This window comes from Chrysemys picta, chromosome 4 (assembly GCF_011386835.1).
Source record: "Chrysemys picta bellii isolate R12L10 chromosome 4, ASM1138683v2, whole genome shotgun sequence".
NCBI classification, from domain to species: domain Eukaryota; kingdom Metazoa; phylum Chordata; order Testudines; family Emydidae; genus Chrysemys; species Chrysemys picta.
In genome coordinates this window covers 135,899,578-135,919,468 of record NC_088794.1, presented here as the reverse complement: position 1 = coordinate 135,919,468, position 19,891 = coordinate 135,899,578, and the positions used below count along the sequence as shown (strand labels likewise).

General features: G+C 45.3%; 1 protein-coding gene across 46 annotated transcripts in view; it reads left to right on the top strand.

Annotated features, from left to right (window-relative positions):
• The window catches only part of PPP1R13B (protein phosphatase 1 regulatory subunit 13B), a 107,682-nt gene that overhangs the window by 9,584 nt on the left and 78,207 nt on the right, over positions 1–19,891 (top strand). For 27 of the 46 annotated variants that reach the window (XR_010600784.1, XR_010600785.1, XM_065593703.1 and 24 more), the window contains exon 2: positions 18,095–18,242. Coding sequence is in view for 33 of the 46 variants with exons in the window: in XM_065593703.1 (XP_065449775.1) it covers positions 18,095–18,242 (148 nt within the window). In the remaining 13 variants the exon portion in view is untranslated. Of the gene's footprint in view, positions 1–6,411; positions 6,664–12,061; positions 12,410–18,094; positions 18,243–19,891 lie in introns of those variants that run through there. The other 19 variants (XM_065593677.1, XM_065593675.1, XM_008168201.3 and 16 more) reach the window with 5 other exon arrangements.

Sequence of the window (19,891 nt, the reverse complement as noted above, 5' to 3'; positions counted from 1 at the left end):
TTTTTATCCACCCTGCAATCATGTCCCTTCTTTACCTCTTCTTTAGCCAAGCTTTTGCAGTTTCCCCTCATAGGATAGGCCCACTATTCTCTGATCATCCTAGTAGCTCTTCTCTGTGCTTGTTCCAGCTTAAATTAATCTTTCTTGAACATGAATAACTAGAATTATGCACAGTATTCCAAATGAAGATCTTCAAGACGATAGCATTAATATTACTTTATTGCTACTGGAAATGCCTTGCCTTATACAGGATCACATTTGCCTTCTTCACAGCTGCATTACATTGATGGCTGTAGTCCTCCTATGACTCACCCATACACCCAAGTTTCTCCTCCTTTGGCACTTCCAGCTGATGAGCTCCTAGCTTGTAACAGAAATTCTTTAGACCTTGAGTGCATGAACTTGCACTTTGTACTATTGAATTTCATCCCATTTCTGTCACTCTAGTCTTCAAGGTAATCCAGATCTTTTTGTATAATCTGATCCTCCTCTGTACCATCCTCCTCTCCCAACTTTATATCCTCGGCAAACTACTACTTTTTATGCCAAGGTCAATAACAAAAATATTGAATAAGATTGGTCCCAAGACTGATCCTTGAGGAACTCCACTAGTAACCTCTCTGCAGTCAGATAATTTACCTTGCGGCTCAACCTGTTGCCTTCTCCCCTTATGATGCTTGCACTGATCTCCATCTTCCCTAATTTGACTAATTTTCCATGTGGTAGAGAGTCAAATGCTTTACTGAAGTCCTAATAGATTATAGCTACTGCACTTCCCTTACCTAAAACTCAAAGAAGGAAATCTGGTTAGTCTGGCAGGATCTTTCTTTGGTGAACTCATGTTGCATTACATCCCCTCTGCCATTTACCCTCTAATTTAATTGTTCTTGCCTTCACAATTTGCTCTAAAACCTTGCATGGTACTGAGATCAGATTAACAGGTCTGTAACTGTCCAGATCACATTTTCTCTCCCCCCACCCACCCCCTTACTTTTATTTAAAAAAAAAAAAAAAAAAAAATGTTGTTCTCCAGTTATATGGTACTACCCCTGGCTAGACAGATGTATTAAAAATCCTAGCTACTGGACTAGCAATCTTAATTTCCATCCCAGAATGCTGAAAGAACTGGAACATATCTGGGACACCCCCTCTCTTTCCTCCTCCCTGTGGGGGGGCCCCCCTCTCTTTCCTCCTCCCTGTGGGGGGGCCCCCCTCTCTTTCCTCCTCCCTGTGGGGGGGCCCCCCTCTCTTTCCTCCTCCCTGTGGGGGGGCCCCCCCATTTGAGTTCCTTACCACATCTGAAGCAGAAAAGCTTGAGGTTTTTTTCATTTTCCATTTCTAGCTGTACTGCCTTCATGCACAAGTTCCATATTCTTGTTACTGAAATCTGAGGCAAAGTATTTGTTTAGTTTTTGGGCCATACATAGATTATCTTTAATCTCCTTTCCATCCACACTGCATAGCAGCCCAACTTTATCCTTCTGTATTCTTTTTATTTATATAACTAAAACCTTTAAGTTGGCAAAAGCTAATTTGGCTTGGCTTTTTAAATTCCTCATTTTGTTTCTACATTTTCTAACCTTCACAATGTACCTTTCTTTGCTGATCAGTCCTTTTTCCATTCCCTATAGACTCTTGGTTTATTCCTAATAACCTTTTGGGGGTGGTTATTAATCCAGTTGGGTCTGGAGCCTTTCTTGGGATGCAAATTTCAGGTGTGTGTGTGGTTGGTTTTTTTTTTTTTTGTGTGTGTGTGTGTGTGTGTGTAGTTCATTTAAAGAAATTCCAAGCCTCCTCATTTAAGTGTTTGAGCTCTTCAGTACAAATGACTACTTTACTTTAACTAATTCCCTTAATTTCCAAACATCTACCCTTTTAAAATAAGAACCCATAGCTGATGACCTGGTTTTGATTATCCTTCCATTTAATTCAAACTGAATCAACTCACGATCTCTCATTCCAAGTTATTTCCTATGACCAGCCTCTTCCATGGTATCCTCACTACTTACTAAAACCAAGTCTAAAATTTTATCACATCTTGTTGGTTCAGTGTCGATTGAAGAAACCTGTCACCTAGTACATCCAAGAATAATTGGGCCCTACTAGTATTAATAGCATTTACTCTCCCTGATTCCTGCCCCCTGAATCTAGCCTGGTGCTGCCTGTGATCCCTGGTCTCTAACTTCAGCCTGACTCTTGCTTATGGGACCTGGCTGTTGCATACCTGGGCCCAGCTGTGATGGTTAGGTGAGACTGACTATGCCCCAGTCCCTTACAGAGCTTGGTTTTTAAGTGTTAAGTTTGAGCTGACCATTCGACATCCACAAGGAGATGGCAGAGAGACTGGCTGAGTTTGGACAAAACAAGAGAGGTCTAGAGAGAGCGTACTCTAGGAATCCTCAACATAGAGACTGTAGTTGAATTTGTGTTTGTGGATGAGATTAGGTGTAGAGGGAGAAGAGAATGGATCTGAGGACAAAGGCTCGTAGGAGGAGAAGCAGGAGGAGACAGTTATGGATGCCAAGAGTGGATGTGATTTCAAGAGGAGCAGCATGGTCAACTGTCAAAGTGGCTCCTCAAGGAGAATGAGGATGGAGTACCAATTCTGGGATTTGGCTACAAACTGGTCATTAGAGATGTGGCAAGAGCAGTTTCAGTTGAGTGCAATAAGTGTAAGACATTCAGTAGGGTCTAGGATGGAATTGTAGAAGTCCAGACAGTAATTGTAAACCTCCCATTCAATGACTTTAGAGGTGAAAGGGAGATGGGTGGTAGTTGGAGAGGCAGGTGGAGTTGAGAGTGGGTTTTTAAGGTGGAAGAGCCTAAAGTATATTTGTATTGTGATGTGAAAAGTGGTGGGAGGGGAGAAGTTAAGGAGAAGAGTAAGGGTGCAGAGGAGAGTGGGCACAAGGCAGATTAGGATATGGAATTGAGTCACTGGGGACCTGTTGAGGGGTTAGTGGAAGAAAGCAGATGAACTTTTGCATTTGTGATTGGGGTGGGGGAATGAAAGGCAAGCTCAGGGGAGGAGGGAGGTCACATTTTGTCAATTTCTCTTGAAATAAATCATTGATTCTAATCAGATAGAAGTTGAGGCAGGAAGGGGGGAAGATTTGAGAAGTGAGTCAAATGTGGCTGGGATTGTGGGGCCTGGGATTCAGTTACATTGGAGAAGTAGAGTTTTTAGCTAAAAAGGTGGCAGAACTAAAAGAGGAAAGTATGAATTTGTAATGGAGGAACTCAGGCTGGCCACAGGATTTCTATCTGAGACCTCCCACAGTAGGAGTGGGGGAGCCCAGGGATGGGCAAGCTAGATCTCATGATTGGAGAGTGAGGCAAAGGAGTCAAGGGTATGAGTGAAGAATGGAGAGACTAAACAACCGTCTTCATGGAAGAAAGTTTTTTAAAGAAAAGTAGGCAGTCTGCAATACAAAGGACAATCTGAAACACTAATCCTGCAAACTGTAAGCATGTTATGCATATGTTCATATGAGTAAATCTGTACAAGAGTTAGCAGGATGAGATACAAAAATGAGATGAAGGAAATGGAGTCAAGGTGAGTTTTGGGGGGGCAGTGGGGACAGGTTATAAAAACAAACGAGTTAGCTAGGTAGTACTACACAGGTCTTATTGTTCTTTTTGAACTGCCGCTATTTTGAAGTTAATTTTTAATCCTTGCCTATTGCCAGTGTATTTGTGTTGCATACTTTCAGTAGTTATTTTTAGCCCCTGATTATTAAACGTTGCCTGTTTGTATTAATTTATCTCGATAATGCTTGACTCATTTTAGCCAATGACCATTTAAAATTTCATTTTAATACTTTAACTGTTTCCTTTATTCCCATCCATCCCTCTTGGTTTCAGTAGAACTCTGAGGGGGATTATAAGGTTCTGCCTGTTTAAAATGCCTTGACAGGATTAGGGCCCACATTTGTATTTCTCAGTGATTTATGTAATTTTGATTATGGAACAAGCAGAGACTGTCCTGTCCTTGCAGTTATCCATCCCAATGTTTTGCTCACTAAGGACTTTATTTCACAAGACAGCTATTTCAGACTCTCATGAGCCTCTTGAACCTTGCATCTATCTGGCTTGTATCTAATTCAGAGTTGAAATCCCCAAACCTATTGCTGTAGTGTGTGTGTACACACACTCCTCTCCTCCTTTAAAACAAAGTCAGAATCTGACCCTCTGGAGAAAGAGGAGAAATTCTTTTTGCATTAATTTTTTTTATCTCTAAAGTAGGATCTTATTGATGACTTCAACAAATTAGCCAGTCAGGGAGCTCTTTTTAACTAGCCTCTTCATCTGCTGTCTAAGGTCTAATGAGGGTTTTGGGAAAGAGTGGAAGAGACTGCTCTCGATTACTGCATTACTTAACCCAATGGTTCTCAAACTTATTTCATCACTTCCCCCCCCCCCCCCCCTTCTTATGTTTGTAGTCGTTTATGGCCACCTGACTTGGAAGGCCAGGCACCCAGCTCTGAAGGCTGTGCTGTGCCAGCAGCTGCACAGAAATAAGGATGGTAATATGACAAGTGATGGATTGGTGGGAGATGGGAAGAGGTGAGCCTAAGCCTGGGCTGCCTTCCTGGGAGGGGAGGAGAGGAGGGGGTACAGCAAAGGGAAAGGCACACCTAGTCTCCAGCTGTCTACTTTATCCCTGCTGCCTGGTTGTGCCCCAGCTACCAAAAAAAACCTCATGCCTCCCTTGACACATTCCTGCACCTTCCAAAGGCATGCCCCATAGTTTAAGAACTGCTGATTTTACCCACTAGATACAGGTGCTATTAATCCTTCTGATGTCAATTTGTTTTTAGTTCATGGTTTTCTTTAAAAACACTGAAGAGTGGCTGACAGACTTAGAATTAGACCTACCAGTGTACTGTATGTGTGTACGCACCAAGTCTACATCACAAGGTTTTGTGAGCAGAACTATGTTGGTGAGGGATGTGATAAAGCCACAAGCCACCTAGCCAACATAGTTATGCTGGCAAAACTCCCAGTGTAAATGCAGCTATGCAAACAGTAACTCTGTTATCCGTAAGTAATATAGTTCAGGGATGTGATGTTACTGTGCTGGCAGGAAAAACTCCTTTTTGTGGGGATATGCAGCATCTACATTTGTAATGTAGACAAGGCCTCTAGCCACAATATCTCTTAGAGAAGGTTTCTTAAATTCAGTATGCTCCCTGTTTCCAAGAATGGAGCAAGTATGTGTAGTGTAGGGATAGCACAGTGTCACCTATTTAACATAAATTGAAGAAAAACAATCTTCTTTACTGGTAACTAAATTTGCTATCTGACAGTCCTGAGTTTTGAGATTTCCCACTCCTTCAATAAATAAAATCAAAAGAACTTTTTTGTTTTACTTTTTAGAAAATGGAAACCATTTTTATAGCAAGTTAGATGGTTCCATTGTCCCTCAAAGGAGGTTTGTGGTGATCCTCCCAATTTCTTTTCTTTTTTTTTTCCCCATAGACCTGTGTCACCCATGAAGGCATTCTGAGGCGTGAGGGAGACTGCTAGGATCAGCAATACCTCCCCCCTTCCCAGCCCCCATGCTCTTCTTCTTCCCCCCCCTCCCCCCCAAAAAAACCAACCACACTTCAGGAGCTACTGGTGATGTGTAGCTCAGCATGTCAGAGGGTTGTGATATGTATGATCCACTGGTGGCTCCTATTTTTGCTTGTGGGGATACTTGGTCATAGCCTCTTCTCTTCTGTCTTTAACTAGGCTCTCTGAGTGTGAGAACAAAAGGAATGGAGGGGCTGGAAAATGTGCTGTAGCTCTTCTGATGCCTTTAGGGAGCTGCAGCTGGGTTCATAGGTCTCCTGCAGCTGTGGATCCTGTGTGCTAGAGAAGAGGGTCTGTTGAGGAGTGTGATGGTGATCAACTCTCTGGCATCTGAGGTGCAGAAGCAGCAATAAACACAGCTTACCAGTCATTGTGCAGTAGCTGTTTGACCCTACATTCAACAGAAGGCAGCTTTCTGCCAAGAAATGGACAGGGCTTGAAGGGGTGTGTGTGTGTCAAACAGACTGGTGGTTCATTCTGAACTGCTTTGTTAGCATATTTGAACATTTACATTAGAGCAATTCTTAATGTTCTTTAGGGTAACTTAGCCACCTTTTAACAAAAAAAAATAGTGCATTTCTAAGAACGATGGAAAGAACCTTGTTTGTAAATGATTTAATGTAAATACTTAATCTTTGCCATTTGTTATAATTCCAAGCAAAAATGAATATTACACAATGTTAAGGATAGTAGAACTCACCTAGTGCAAGTTTGCCTAATTAGGTGAAACTTGATCCTCCATATCTTGTTCCTGTCACAGCCCTGGCCTGTCTTGTTTCATTAGAACATCTTATCACTGCTCCTCATTACTACTTGTATTCATATGCCAGTAGACCAAAGGGACATCCATTTAAGTAGTTTCTCACTGTAGCAGCTGGTGCATAGAAACTATTTTAGACTTCAGCTACATCACCTATTTATATACTCTTTATTTTATGTTCACTATTTACTGCTTTGCACATGAAGAATATTTTAAGAATGGTTATTCAAAGTATTATAAACAAGTCAAAGGAGAAATCTTGGCTACCGGAAAAGATTGGACTGAAGCCTGAAAGTAAGAAAATGGACAAAGTAATTCAAAAAAAGGTGGGATTGTATTGTATTTTAGTATTTGCTCTGAAATGAAACTTTGTAAAACGTGGTTCCAAATTAAAGATAACCATGAAATGTTATGATGGTTCAAAGCTTATAAGTGGGTGAGTGGCTTCCCCCCCCTTTGATATTTAGGAGGTTACATTTATTGCCTGGTAACACCCCTCATATGTGAATTGCCTAAAAATAGCAGTTCTATGACTTCACTTTGAAGTAAAAATACAGTCCGCCAAATTTAAGTGCTCAGAACAAAACAGACGTTTGTTTTATTTTTATTCTGCTTTCAACTAAAATTTAGCTACAGTATTTTTGTAATGCTCTAGGAGAGTTATTATCCAGTGGTTAGCAACTTTCACCCCAGGAGTATGAGAAGGAAGGGTCTGTCTTCAGACAGTCCCTTGACCTCTTAAGGGATCTTTGTTTTCACTTTTTTAAAATAATTCTCAAGCCAGTAAACAATAGATCAAAGATCAAGGGCTTGCCACAGTCTTAAAACAGCCCACCAAACAAACCACTTGTTAATTTTTTTAACACAAAGTTTCTAAGCTGTCTGCTGTCTTTCATAAAGGAAGTTGTCAGTTACTCCTTATGTCAGTGTTTGAAAATAAAGAAAAGTCTAGAATGCGTATGTCTACTTGCAGCAGGGTCTGTATTTATACATTTTTAAAGTTGCTTGCTTGGGGCATGTAACAAGATGTAAGTGTTCAAATACAACAAAGTAGCCCTGAAGGTATGGTAGAATCAGAGGTATGGTACCTTTTATAAAAATTACTTTGTGTATAACTTTTTTGGGGGGGTCAGAGTGCCTTACAAATAAGGAGGGAGACATTAAATATATTAGTAGCATTGCATATCTTGTATGGCATATAGTTGTCTGACAACTTAATTTCCTGAGTCTCCTTCTATCCAAACTAAAATCTTAGCCTGTCTCTGACCTCTCATTGTGGATGGATAGCTGTTAGTTCAAACTCAACATGGTTAAGAGAGAGCTCCTAACTTTCGCTCTGAGACATTCTATAACTTGGAGAACCATCATGTGACCCCCATATTCCTTACAAGGCATGCTTTATATGTATCAGGGAAAGGTTATGATCTGCTGAAAGTCATTTCTCTACCCATATATGTATATCACTAACGCATATGAAGTTATGAGAACTGTTTTATGGTTGTCACTAAAACATACTGTAAGTTGGGTAATCAGTCAGATATTAGCCCCCCAGAGACAACAGCAAGGAAAGTAACCAATGCCCAGGTGGAGTGTCAAACAACCTATCAACAGCCATTGTCCAGCAAGGGAGCTACAATTCAACGACTCACCTGCATGAGGCCACACCAGGGGAATTGCTCAACCTTGCCTAGAGACTCAGTAATGCCCACCAGACATGCCTGGACTTGAGTGGGTCCAAGCACATGAGACTGAGGGTATAAAACAAGTCAAGCAGGGGCCTGCTCTGTTCTTTCTCCTTCACCCAACTACACTGTAAGCAACAAGGACATTTTTGAAGACTCTAACTGAAGGGACTGGCCCACATTTCAAGGGTGAAATCTATGTACTATGAACTGCAATATCCAGAGGGGTGAGAGAAGCGGCTAAGTCTAGTTGCCCATTCTAATAGGGTTCAGAGTTTAGACTGCGTGCTCTATATTTTATTTCTGTTGGTAACTAACTCAAGCAAAAAGTCAATCACTTAAAATCTATCTTTTGTAGTCAAACTTGTTTTACTGTTTATCTTTACTAGTGAGTTTATATGAAGTGTGTGGCAAATCTGCTCAGGTTTTGCAAAAGTTGGTGTATATCCACTTTCCACTGAAGTGGTGAACCAATTATTAAACCTACATTGCTCATCTTGAGCAGTGCAACATTGTATACAGTAACTCCTCACTTAAAGTTGTTTCAAAGTTACGTCGCTGCTCCACTCGTTTAAAGTTGTGCAATGCTCCCTTGTAAAGTCAGCCAAACAAGTTCCTCTTCTCCACCTCCACCTCCCTCCCAGTGCTCCTTCTCCCCCCCCCCCCCCCCCCCCGACCAAACAGCTGTTCGGCAGTGCTTAGGACTTTCTGGGAGGGAATGAGTGAGCGGGGAAGCTGCCCCATTTCTTCCCCCCCCCCCCCCCCCGCCCAGCAAGCAGGGCCACCCAGAACACAGGGGCTACAGGGCCCTTTAGGGGCTACAGCCTGCAGCTGTAAAGCCCCTTTTGGAATGCAGCTGTGCGAGCACTGGCTGGGGGACGGGGGGGTGGGGGGGGAGGAGGACAACAGCCAGAGAGAAGCAGCACTTTCCCCTTCAAAGCCAGCCAGAGAGAAGCAGCACTTTGAAGGGGAAAGCCGCTTCTCTCCGGCTGCTGGCTGCGTGGCTGCCCCTGTTCCTCCTGAGTCCTCCAGCCCGTGCTCGCAGGGCCACATTTCGAAAGGGGCTTTAGAGCTGCAGGGCAGGGCCCTAAAGCCCCTGCATTCTGGGTGGCCCTGCCTGCCGGGAGGTGGGGGAGCTCCCAGAATCGTGGCCCTGGGGGTGGTGCCGCACTGCAGAGCCACTTGCACACCCCCAGCCCTGAGCCTCCTCCCACACCCCCACCCTGAGCACCCTCCCAGACCCTGCACCCCCCCCAGCCCTGAGCCCCAGTGACACCTCCTCACCACAGTACAGTACTGTACAGTGTGTATAATGTCTTTTGTCTGCCCCAAAAAAATTTCCTTGGAACCTAACCCCCCACGTTTACATTAAATCTTATGGGAAAATTGGATTAGTTTAACATAGTTTCACTTAAAGTTGCATTTTTCAGGAACATAACTGTGTGTGTGTGTGTGTGTGTGTGTCCCCCTCCCCAGGCTGGAGAGAGTTAAGGGGGCACAATGGGTCCCACAGTCCCAAGCTGAACCCCAGGGATCCCATCACACACCCCCTCCACTCCTTCTTAATCACCAGTCTATTCTGTACTACAAAGTTAGGTCAATGTAAGCTGCCTTGCGTTGACCTAGTTGTCTGTTTCTACACTTAAATCTGTTTTCCACTGATGAAAGTGTCCCATTTACAGTGATGTAGTAACACCCCCTCCCTCAGCTGCATTGAGTCATGGTTGATATGCTGAGATTGACACAGTGTAAGTGTAGCTGTTGCGTTACTTATGTTGATCTTAACAATTCTCCAATAGCTATCCCGCAATTCCAGACACAGACTGACAGAAGGCCTCTTTCTCTTCTCTTCTCCCCCCCCCCCCCCCCCGAACAAAAATCCTTTTTTTTTTTTTTTTTTTTTTTATTAAATGACTTATCCTGATTGCTAGGTGCACTTGCCTAGCTGGACAGCTTTCCTTTGTGTGCAATTGCCCCACTGACCATGCTGACTACATGCTTCAGATGTGCTCCAGCTTGGAGTAGACAGGAGATTTTATCTCCTGGCCCTGTGGGAGAAGAGGCTGCCCAAGGACTGCTATGGACCTGCTGTAGAAATGTGGACATCTATGAGCAGATTGCCATGGGGGGTGCAGGAGAAGGCTATGAGAGGGACCAGCAGCAGTGCTGCATGAAAGTGAAAGAAATGCATCAGACACATCAGAAGACTAGGGAGGCCAACAATTCATCCAGTGAGCCACAGACCTGCTGCTTTTACAAAGAACTGGATGCCATGCTTGCTAGAGAGCCCACAGACCACCACGAATCCCTCCAAGGAATTGGAGTCATGGCCCCATCACATGAATGGGAGATGTAACTAGGGGTTCAGCTAAGCTGCAAGCCAGCCTGTTTGAGGCTACACCTCAGTCCTGGCAGTCAAACATGGGCAAGTCGGCTGCAGGATGATGGCTCCTCGGGTAACTGTACATTTATTTCTCACTACAAGTGATGGGCACCCCCCCCACCCCCAACTTAATGAAAAGTCAATAACTGTCCTGTTAACTTGCTTTTACTAAAGAGGTAGTGATACAACTAAGATAGTGTTGTCTGCTTTTCACTCCTCTGTAGAGATGGGGGGGGGGGGGGGGCACATGAGGCAGTTCATGTACACAGGGATGTCCCTTGAATCCTGCTGAGATCTCAATGAAACTTTCATGGAGGTACCATGCAATCCTCTCCTGAAGGTTTTTAGGGATGGCAATGTATTTGTTCCTCCAGCATAGAACCCATACCCATATCGGTCAACAATAACTTGAGCAGACACCTTCATGTATACAGGCAAGTAGCATTCAGGTAGGGTGACCAGATCAGAGAGGCGAAATATCGGGACGCGCGGGGGGGGAAGGGGGCGGAGCCAAAAAATAAAAAAGCCGGTAGGGAGGAAAAAAAAAAAAAAAAGCACGAACAAGCGGAAAGCGCCTAGGCTGGTGCCGGTAAACAGCGGGTCCCGGGATGCAACAACCCCTGCCCGATGCCGCGGAGATGGGCACGGACAGGGGGAGCACCCCCGCCAAGTCCCTGCGCGGAGACCGTCCTGGGCTGGCCGCGGGCGCGCCAGCGTGTGGCAGCCCCTTCCCTGGCAGGCTTCAGCTCCCCGCGGGCCCGGGAGTGCAGCCCGACCGGCCCTTCCAGCTGCTACTCCGCCTCTCCCTCGCCGCGTGTCAGGCAGAGGCATCTGCCTGGCACCCAGCGCCAACTACACCCCTCCGGGGCCGGAGCGCACGTGGCGGAGGTGAAGCCCCGAGGAACCAGAGTCCCCACGCGGACAGCTGCTGCCCCCCCACCCATGGGCGCGTAGGGAGCCGGTTCCCCAGGCTGGACCCGGGGCTGCCCCCCTGCAGGTACCCCCCACCCTCCTGCCTGCGATTGGGCCAGGCCGGACTCATCCCGCTGTCCCTGGGCCTCCTCCCTCCAGCGCTTGCCTGGGAGGGAGGAGGAATGCGGCGTGCTTCGGTAGGGGGCGGGGATTTGGGGAGGGATCCAATGGGGCAGTTGAGGGGGTGGGGCCAGGCCGAGGATTTGGGGAGCTATCCAATGGGGGAAGGAGGGGGCGGAGTTGGGGCGAGGGAGGGGGCGCGAGCCAGAGCGGAGGGCAAAAATTGCTTGTTTGTCCCGCGTCCCGACCAAACATTGGTCGGGACGCGGGACAAACGAGCAAATATCGGGACAGTCCCGACAAAATCGGGACGTCTGGTCACCCTACATTCCGGTCCAGTTGCCTTTGGGATGCCAGCAGCAGCTGTCCTCTCTGCCTTTGTTACTCTCAGGAGTGAGATCAGCTAAAATCACCGCTGCCTGTGGAAAATGGTGCCAGTATTCAGTGCTGTTGCCCTTTACTCACAGGTTCATGCAACTGAGCAATTCCCTCCTCATTCCTGGCAGGCCACATTCACCCTGGCTGGTGCTGTGAGCACTACTGTGTGCAAGCACTCTGAAGCAAAAATGCTGATAAGCATGTGTGGGGTTGGGTGTTTTGGTTTTTCCCCCCCCTCCCCTTTTTTAGAGGAGCAAGGGAAGGGAGTTCTGCATCTTTAAAGTTTGCTCCTGGGTGAACATTGCAGACAGCCTGGAGAAGGAAAGAATGAACAAGAGAGTCCCAGCAGGAAAAGGAGATTCATCAGGACATAATGGGGCTTCTCTGGCAGCGCAAACAGATGCTGCGACTCTTGTGGACCTACAGGTTCAACAATCACCAGCTCACTTCCCTTTGTACTCCACAGAAAACTTCCATTACAGCATTCAAATGGCGCTGGCTGCCACATCCCTACCCCTACCACTCCACCCTGACATTAAGGACAACCACTGCTTCATGTACACTGACCTGTGAAAGCCATAGTTGCTATATGTATAGGTAAAATTGATGTGAACATGCTTTCTTTCCCCTTGTAAAGTTCTGTTCCATTAAGTTTTTAATCTATTTGTTCTTACATTGCACATTTTTTGCACTAGTTTTATTATTGAATATAATTCTATTTGGAAAATAATTCACCTTTAGTAGTTCACAACATATGCTGCAGAGTGCCTAGCAGTTCAAAAAGCACCAACTTGTTACTGTATAGTGTGACACAAGTCATAGGATCAGTTACTGTTTAATAATCATGAATATACAGTAAGTACAATGAAGTTTAATAGGTGCATTGAAAGTGGTGTTGTATTTATAGATGTACACCAAGCACCACACAATTCATAACAGGGCCCCAAAACAGCAGTGCCAGGTAGAGCACAGTACACAAAAATCACATTACTGTGGCTCACTGTCAAAGTGCTCTTTCAAAGCCTCCCTGAGCTGTAGAGCTCCACGTTGAACTCTTCTAATAGCCCTTCTGTCTGAGTGGTCAAACTCCACAGACACTGCTCTGCCCTGCACCCTGGCAGCAACTCTTCTTCCCATTTCCCCTCCCCGCTCACTTCACAAACATTGTGCAGAACACAGTAGGCAGCTATAACCATTGCAATTTCCCCCCTCCCTCCCCACTGAGATCCAATCTTCAGTAAGTAATACTAGCACGCCTCAGTCTACCAAAAACTGCATTCAACTGTCATTCTGTACTTTCTCAGCCAGTAGTTAAACCTCTCCTTGGTGCTGTCGAGAAGGCTGCTGTATAGCTTCATGAACAAAGGGTAGGCTGAGTCACCCAGGGTCACTCTTGGCATTTCAGCATCCCAATGGTAATCTGCTTTTTGGGAAAGAAAATCCTTGCTTGTAGCTTTCTGAAGAGTCCTCTCTTCTTAAAGAAGAGTGTCATGCATCTTCCCTGCCCATCCAACACTGAGTGTCAGTGAAGTGTCACCATCACCATAGAAAAGTAGCCCTTTCTGTGGGTGTACTCTGGCAAGGTAGTCTGATGTCAAAATAAGGATATGCATGCAGTCTATTGCTGCACCACAGTTCTGGAAGTCTGTTTCTGCAAATCCATCCACTGTGTCATGCACATTGCTGAGTCATAGCCCTGCATAGTGGGAGATGATTAATGACTGCACACTTGCATGACAATGGCCCCCACAGTGAATTTTTCAACTAAAAAAATTCTCACTGACTGGTAACCATTTGGCATTGCAGATTTTTTACAGTACATTCACCACTCACTTCTCCAGTATTATCGCCACTCATTTTGGTGTCCTTGCATTGGAAGTCTGGGGCAAGTTTGGCACACAAACCCAGGAATGTGGTCTTGCACATCCGAAAGTTCTGCAGCTGCTGCTTGTCTTCACTTTCCAAGTCCTTTATAATGTATCCCTACCCTAGCTATCCTTTCCTCATTTACTATTGAAATGTCAGTGGTTTTTCCCCCCCATCAATTGGCCAATGATGCCTGTCTCCAATGCCCCCTAGTTTAAATTTTCACACAAACCTCTTCATACCTTTCTCCCTTGCTGTCCCTCATGCTTCAGAGGATCTTCCCATAAACATCTGTTTAGCTACCTCATCTCCTTGCTCTATCCATCATTTTACCCTTTTTTTGCTCCTGTCATTGGGATGGGTCGGCCTGTTCCATGTTACCTGTGGAATGTTCCAGTATAGTGGATATTCTGATATCTGGTGTCCAGTACCTGTTAGGTATGTCTCTTTTTGCAGCATCAGCCCTTTCCTTGCCAGCTTCTATGAGTAGGGCCTGCCTCTGGCTCACTGCTAACATAAAGCAAAGTTAAGCTAAGTCTTGACCATTACTTTAGTTCAGGCCTTAGGCCTCATACGGGGCCTCTGATACCAAGGTTTATATCTCAGGGCCTCCTCTTACTACAAGACTCAGCACTGGTTCCCTATCCTGGCTATATGGAACAGTGCAAGGAGCATAGTGGTGAAAGCTGCAGAGCAACAGAAAGTTGAAGGCAGGGCAAGCAGATAGAAAAAAATATATTGGGCACTTAAGTGCAGTAAAAATGGCAAATTCAGTGGCAAGCTAAATTCCATGTCATAATGTGTTTGGGGGAGGAGGGGTGGGGCGGGAAATGTCAAAGTACATACTGTAAAATTCATGGTGACCCGATTTGAGATTAATGGGGCAGATCATACTTCACAAGGCTGTTTGGTTTAGGCTGTCTGCAGATGCAGGCAGGTACCATTGTATTGATTTACACTACTTTCATGTCATGGTTACAAATTTCATAACTAGAAAGACTGGGAACTTGTTAATTAAAAAAATAAATAAATTTAAGATTCCAGTAAACTATTCAGGTACAAGGGGTGAATTCTGCAATAAATTCCACAGCCCTGGAATACTGTGATCATGTCTGAGTCTTGTCTACCTTAAGAAAAGTCAAATTTAATTCACCGACAGTACTAATGACAGTTGAAGCTATTGTGTAGGTACAGGCATTTTTTTACAACTGTTATTTAATCAAAAGATGGCTACATCCTATCCACACTAAATAGCTTCCAACATTGTTATCACCGGTGGAGAATTACAGGTCTGAATTTGTCTAGGGTAGCCTCATCTTTAGATTAGTACTTTTCCAACACTGAAATGTATTGACTGACTTCAAAGACCTTAAGCTTCAGTATATTGGGGAGGAGGTGGCTGAAGGGCAACAGTGGTATAGAGGACTGAGCAAGAAGCTAGGAAATTTGGCTTCTATTCTTGCCACTTGTTTGCAGTTTTGAATCACTTACTGTTTCAGTTTCTAGCTACAAAACTATGCAAATATCATCCCCTTTTTAGAAAGTTGTGCAAGGTCTGTGAATAAAGATTGTTATGAGTGTAAGTACCGAATTTCTATCCTGCTTATGCAAACTGAAATATAAGTCTATTAGGATGGATGGTACTCAGTTAATGAGAAGGTGTAGAATATTTTGTTTTAACTTCATTGTTCAATGTGTAGCCCTAAGCTTCTTACTGCACAGCGCGTACTATGTAAACCAGGGGTTCTCAAACTGGGGGTCAGGACCCTTGGTCACAAGGTTATTACATGGGGGGAGGGGTTACAAGCTGTCAGCCTCCCCCCAAACCCTGCTTTGCCTCCAGCATTTATAACGGTATTAAATTAAACCCTTTTTTTATATATATTTGAGGCAGTCACACTCAGAGGCTTGCTATGTGAAAGAGGTCAGCAGTACAAAAGTTTGGGAACCATTAATGTAAACCCTGCTCTGAAAACAATTAATTTCCTCAAACTTTTATGGCTCTCATGATCATAGTGTTTCACAAACATTGATTCTTCATAAAACTCCTGTGAGGTGAGGGGTTGGCATTATCCCCTTTTACAGACTAAGGGTGCCTAATTTGAGTTACCTAGGACCTGATTTCTTCAGAATATTTGGCACTCTGTATATTCCAGCCCAGCTGCCATTGATTTCAGGTGCAGCTCTAAGTGCTCAGCACTCATGCAAATTTGACCTTAGGGCAGAGGTCTCAAAGTCCCAGCCCACAGGCCATTTGCAGCCTGAGAACCTCCCCAGTGTGGTCCCCAGGGCTCTAGCAATTTTGGGGGTGGGGCTCTGCCTTAGCCCCACCTGCCACCCCTGGACACTCCCTTTCCCTCCCTTCCCCCTGCACATCCCACAGCTGACTTTAAAATGGCCCAGGGCCCTGCCCACCACCAGCAGTGCAGCAGAGCTGAGCCGCTTCCTGCAAGCTTGCTCCACGTGGCTACCGGCCCTTCTCTGAGGCCCCAGGGCAGGGCAGGGCTGTGCCTCTGTGCGCTGCCCCTGCCCCGGGTGCCCCTGAGGCCAATGGGAAGCTGCAGGGGCGGTGCCTGGGGGCAGCAGCACATCAAGGTCCCCCAACCTGCCTTGGCGTCCCAGATAAGTGCCACATGCCCCTGACCCCCCCCTCCCTCCCAGAGCCTTTAACCCCACTCCCTCCTCCTGCACCCCCACCTCTTGCCCCAACTCAGAGCCTGCACCCAGGTGTCTGACAAAGTGGGTATTCACCACAAAAGCTTATGCTCCAATACATCTGTTAGTCTTAAAGGTTGCTTTTTACAGATCCAGACTAACACAGCTACCCCTCTGATACTCATGGGAAAAGCGCATCTCTTCCTGACTAACCACCTGAGCTCTTTATATACTCCATGCAGGTTCTGGTGCTGCTGAGAAGGTAGCATCTGCTTTTCCCCAGGGAGATTACTGATACTACCTTCTAGCCACCCTGGAACCTGCATGGAGCATATAAAAAGCTAGGGTTACCATACGTCTGGGTTTTTCCGGACATGTCCGGCTTTTTGGGATTTCCTCCCGGACGGGGATTTCAGGACCAAAAAGCCAGACATGTCTGGGGAAAATAGGGAGGGAGGGGTCGTGGGGCTTGGGCGCGGGCTGGGGCCAGCGGTGCCGGATCGGAGTCGCTCAGCCAGAGCCGGGGCCCGAGCCGAGCTGGGCTGGAGCCACCGGGGCCAGGGCGGGCCGGAGCTGCTCAGGCGGAACCAGGGCCGGTGCCCCAGGGCCCAAGCCGGGCCGGGCGGGAGACACCGGGGCCAGAGCCTCTTGGCCAGGGCAGGCCGGCCGGCCGCTGGAGGGAGCCTCTGGGCCGGACTGGGCCGCGCTTCCTCGTGTCCAGCCCCAGCTTACTTGTTGCTTCCCTGCTTCAAGGGGAGGAGCAGGGGGATGGAGCATTCAGGGGAGGGGATGGAGTTGGGGTGGGGACTTTGGGGAAGGGGCAGGGCCGGGGCCCCATGGAGTGTCCCTTTTTTTATTATATATAATATTAAAATATGGTAACCCTATAAAAAGCTCAAGTGGTTTGTCGGGAAGAGACACAGATGGCTGCTGTCTCAGGAGGGGAGGCACAGCCTGCCCTGGCCTATTATACCTGTTGACTATGCTGTCACTTCTAAGGTCTGGCCACACCCTGGCCTGGAGGCAGCAGCCATTACAAGGAAAAGTCCAGCTTCACCCCTGAAGTCCCTGGTTGGAGTGCACGTACTCATTTTGCTCTGTGAGGATGGCTCACAAATAGGGGCTGCAAGGGAATGCATGGAACATGCTCAATCTCTGTGGGATTGGAATGTACACAGTCTGGTTAGCTTTAGCAGTTGAGAGGTTCGAGTGAGCTTGGTAAGGAGGGAATCTTAGGAGCAGTTAGTTTTTAGAAGTTAGCAAGTTTGCTGGGCTTGTGCAAACTGGGTGCTTTTGTTCTGGGTTTTTCCAGATTTATAGGTTGGTCAAATTTAGGTGGATTTTCACAGAATGGCAAAAGCAAATCTGACTGAAAGGCACCCCCAAATTTCAAGTTCCTGCTCCAAAGACTGGGGGTGCTAGAATATTTCAAAGAAAAGGTCCTGATAATCTTTTAATACAGGGGAAAAAACAAAGGGGGAAAATATTTTGTCCTCACTTCATTTTCAGCAACAGCTGAACCATTTTAGCTGGAACTTTATTTAATAAAATAAAAAATTAAAAAAAAAAAAAATACTCAGCTTGAGACAGACACCCAGGAAAGAACATTTCAGTCCAAACAGTTAAAGGAATTGAAAATGGGGTCTTTAAATAGGAAGTGTCAGGCAACCTTAATATTAATTTAAAGGAAGATTGTATAAAACTGGGCTTTATTCCTGTTTGGCATTGTTTTTTAATTATTGTATCATTCTTCTCTTTCAGATGATATTAACGGTGTTCTTGAGCAACAACGAACAGATTTTGACAGAAGTTCCAATTACACCAGAAACAACCTGTCGAGATGTTGTGGAGTTCTGCAAAGAACCCGGCGAAGGAAGTTGCCATCTGGCTGAAGTGTGGCGTGGAAATGGTAAGCGAAGTGTTCTTTGGTAACAGATATGAAATTTACATTTTTTAAATTATTTTTAGTTGTATTTTGCTTTTGCTAGAGCATTTTTGCAGAATATTAAGATTTCAAATTGGCACAGCTGTAAAGATAAATATAACCCTTGCTGATTTTTCCCTTGTCCTTTCCTAGCTTGGAATATTTTTATAAAATGTACATGGAATGCAGTAGACAATAAATGTCTCTAAGGTTCTATGAGACATTTCAGTTTTTTAGTCTAAATAAACAATTATACTGAACATTTTACTTAAGCAGAAATTTAGTTTTGTAAATTTATTCATTTTGGGCTTGGTTCACAAGCCAAAATGTCTTCTCTCCCCCCCCACCCCTCCATTATCAGACCTGCAAACCCAACTGGAATCTAAAGCTACAGGTGCTCTACAGGCTAGGGGTGTGATTACCTTGCTCATGTATACATACTAATGCCAGCTCTCATTGAGCTAGCCCATGTATAAATAGTAGTGTACCCACAATAGCATGGGTGGAGGCATGGTTGAGACGTACTGAGTACAAACTTGCCTGAGACCAATGGAGATGTGTATATATTCAACACAGCTCAGCTGCACTCTATCTTCCTCTTTTCATGGAAGCTTCATTTCTGGTGATAGCCAGTGCTTCTGGTTCTGGGTTGTGATGTCTTGTATCTAATTTTCCATAAAGAAGTGATTTTCTATGTGTCCCAGTCTCCTTGTTTAACCTAAACCATGAAATCTCCCTAACTTCTCTAGCCTTGCTTTGTGATTGGGGAAGATTGGGTGGCATTCTTCAGACATCTGTAGAGCCCTTCCAGAGTAAGCTGTTCAGTATTATGTGAAGTCCTATTCTCTTACCTTTATAGAATCTTGAAATTAATTGAGAGAGGTCTCAATTTGTCGTCTCCTACCAGATGAGAACCCATATCTAACATTTTTGTGTCTTAATGGGGGCATTTGTGTATGCTCCTTTCTTCCATGGGCACAGCTCCCATGTTGAGTTAAACTCACAGGTTGGGTGTGCACAATACTGGGCTCTTAGAAATCCAGCTCCAAGTTTAAGTATAAATGTACAGTGCAGTATTTCTCCTGTGAGGGGAGTAAAAATGCAAAACTTAAAGTATCTCTAGTTCTTTAGACACTCCTGTGAATGGCACTGAGATCTAATGTGTCTCTCCCCTGCCTCCAACCCCACAGCACTGTGTGGTATTTTTCTTAATTACCTCATGGCTCTGTGTAGAGTCTACATTCCATTTTTGAATTGTGTCCAAGGGCTGGAGTATAAATTTAGTTCAACTAGTCCCAATCCTGCTGAGGTTTGAGGCTAGTATGACTCCTAGGGATGTCAGTGGAAGGTTCCCAAAGGATTGGGGGTAGAATATGGCCTTCAACTTTACTTACTAGTGCTAAGTGCATTATTATCAAATTCATTGTCACTAAGTAGGAAGAGAATACATTTAGGTCCATCCCTCTTCTTGTTTTTCTCTTTTCTTTCTTTGGGCTTGGCTACACTTGTGAGTTAGTGTGCAATAAAGGAGCCCCGTGCCCACTAGCTCACTCCCCATCTACACTGGCAAGACACATAGAGCACTCTGACTCCGCGGCTAGAGTGCTCTTGGTACTCCACCTCGGCGAGAGGAA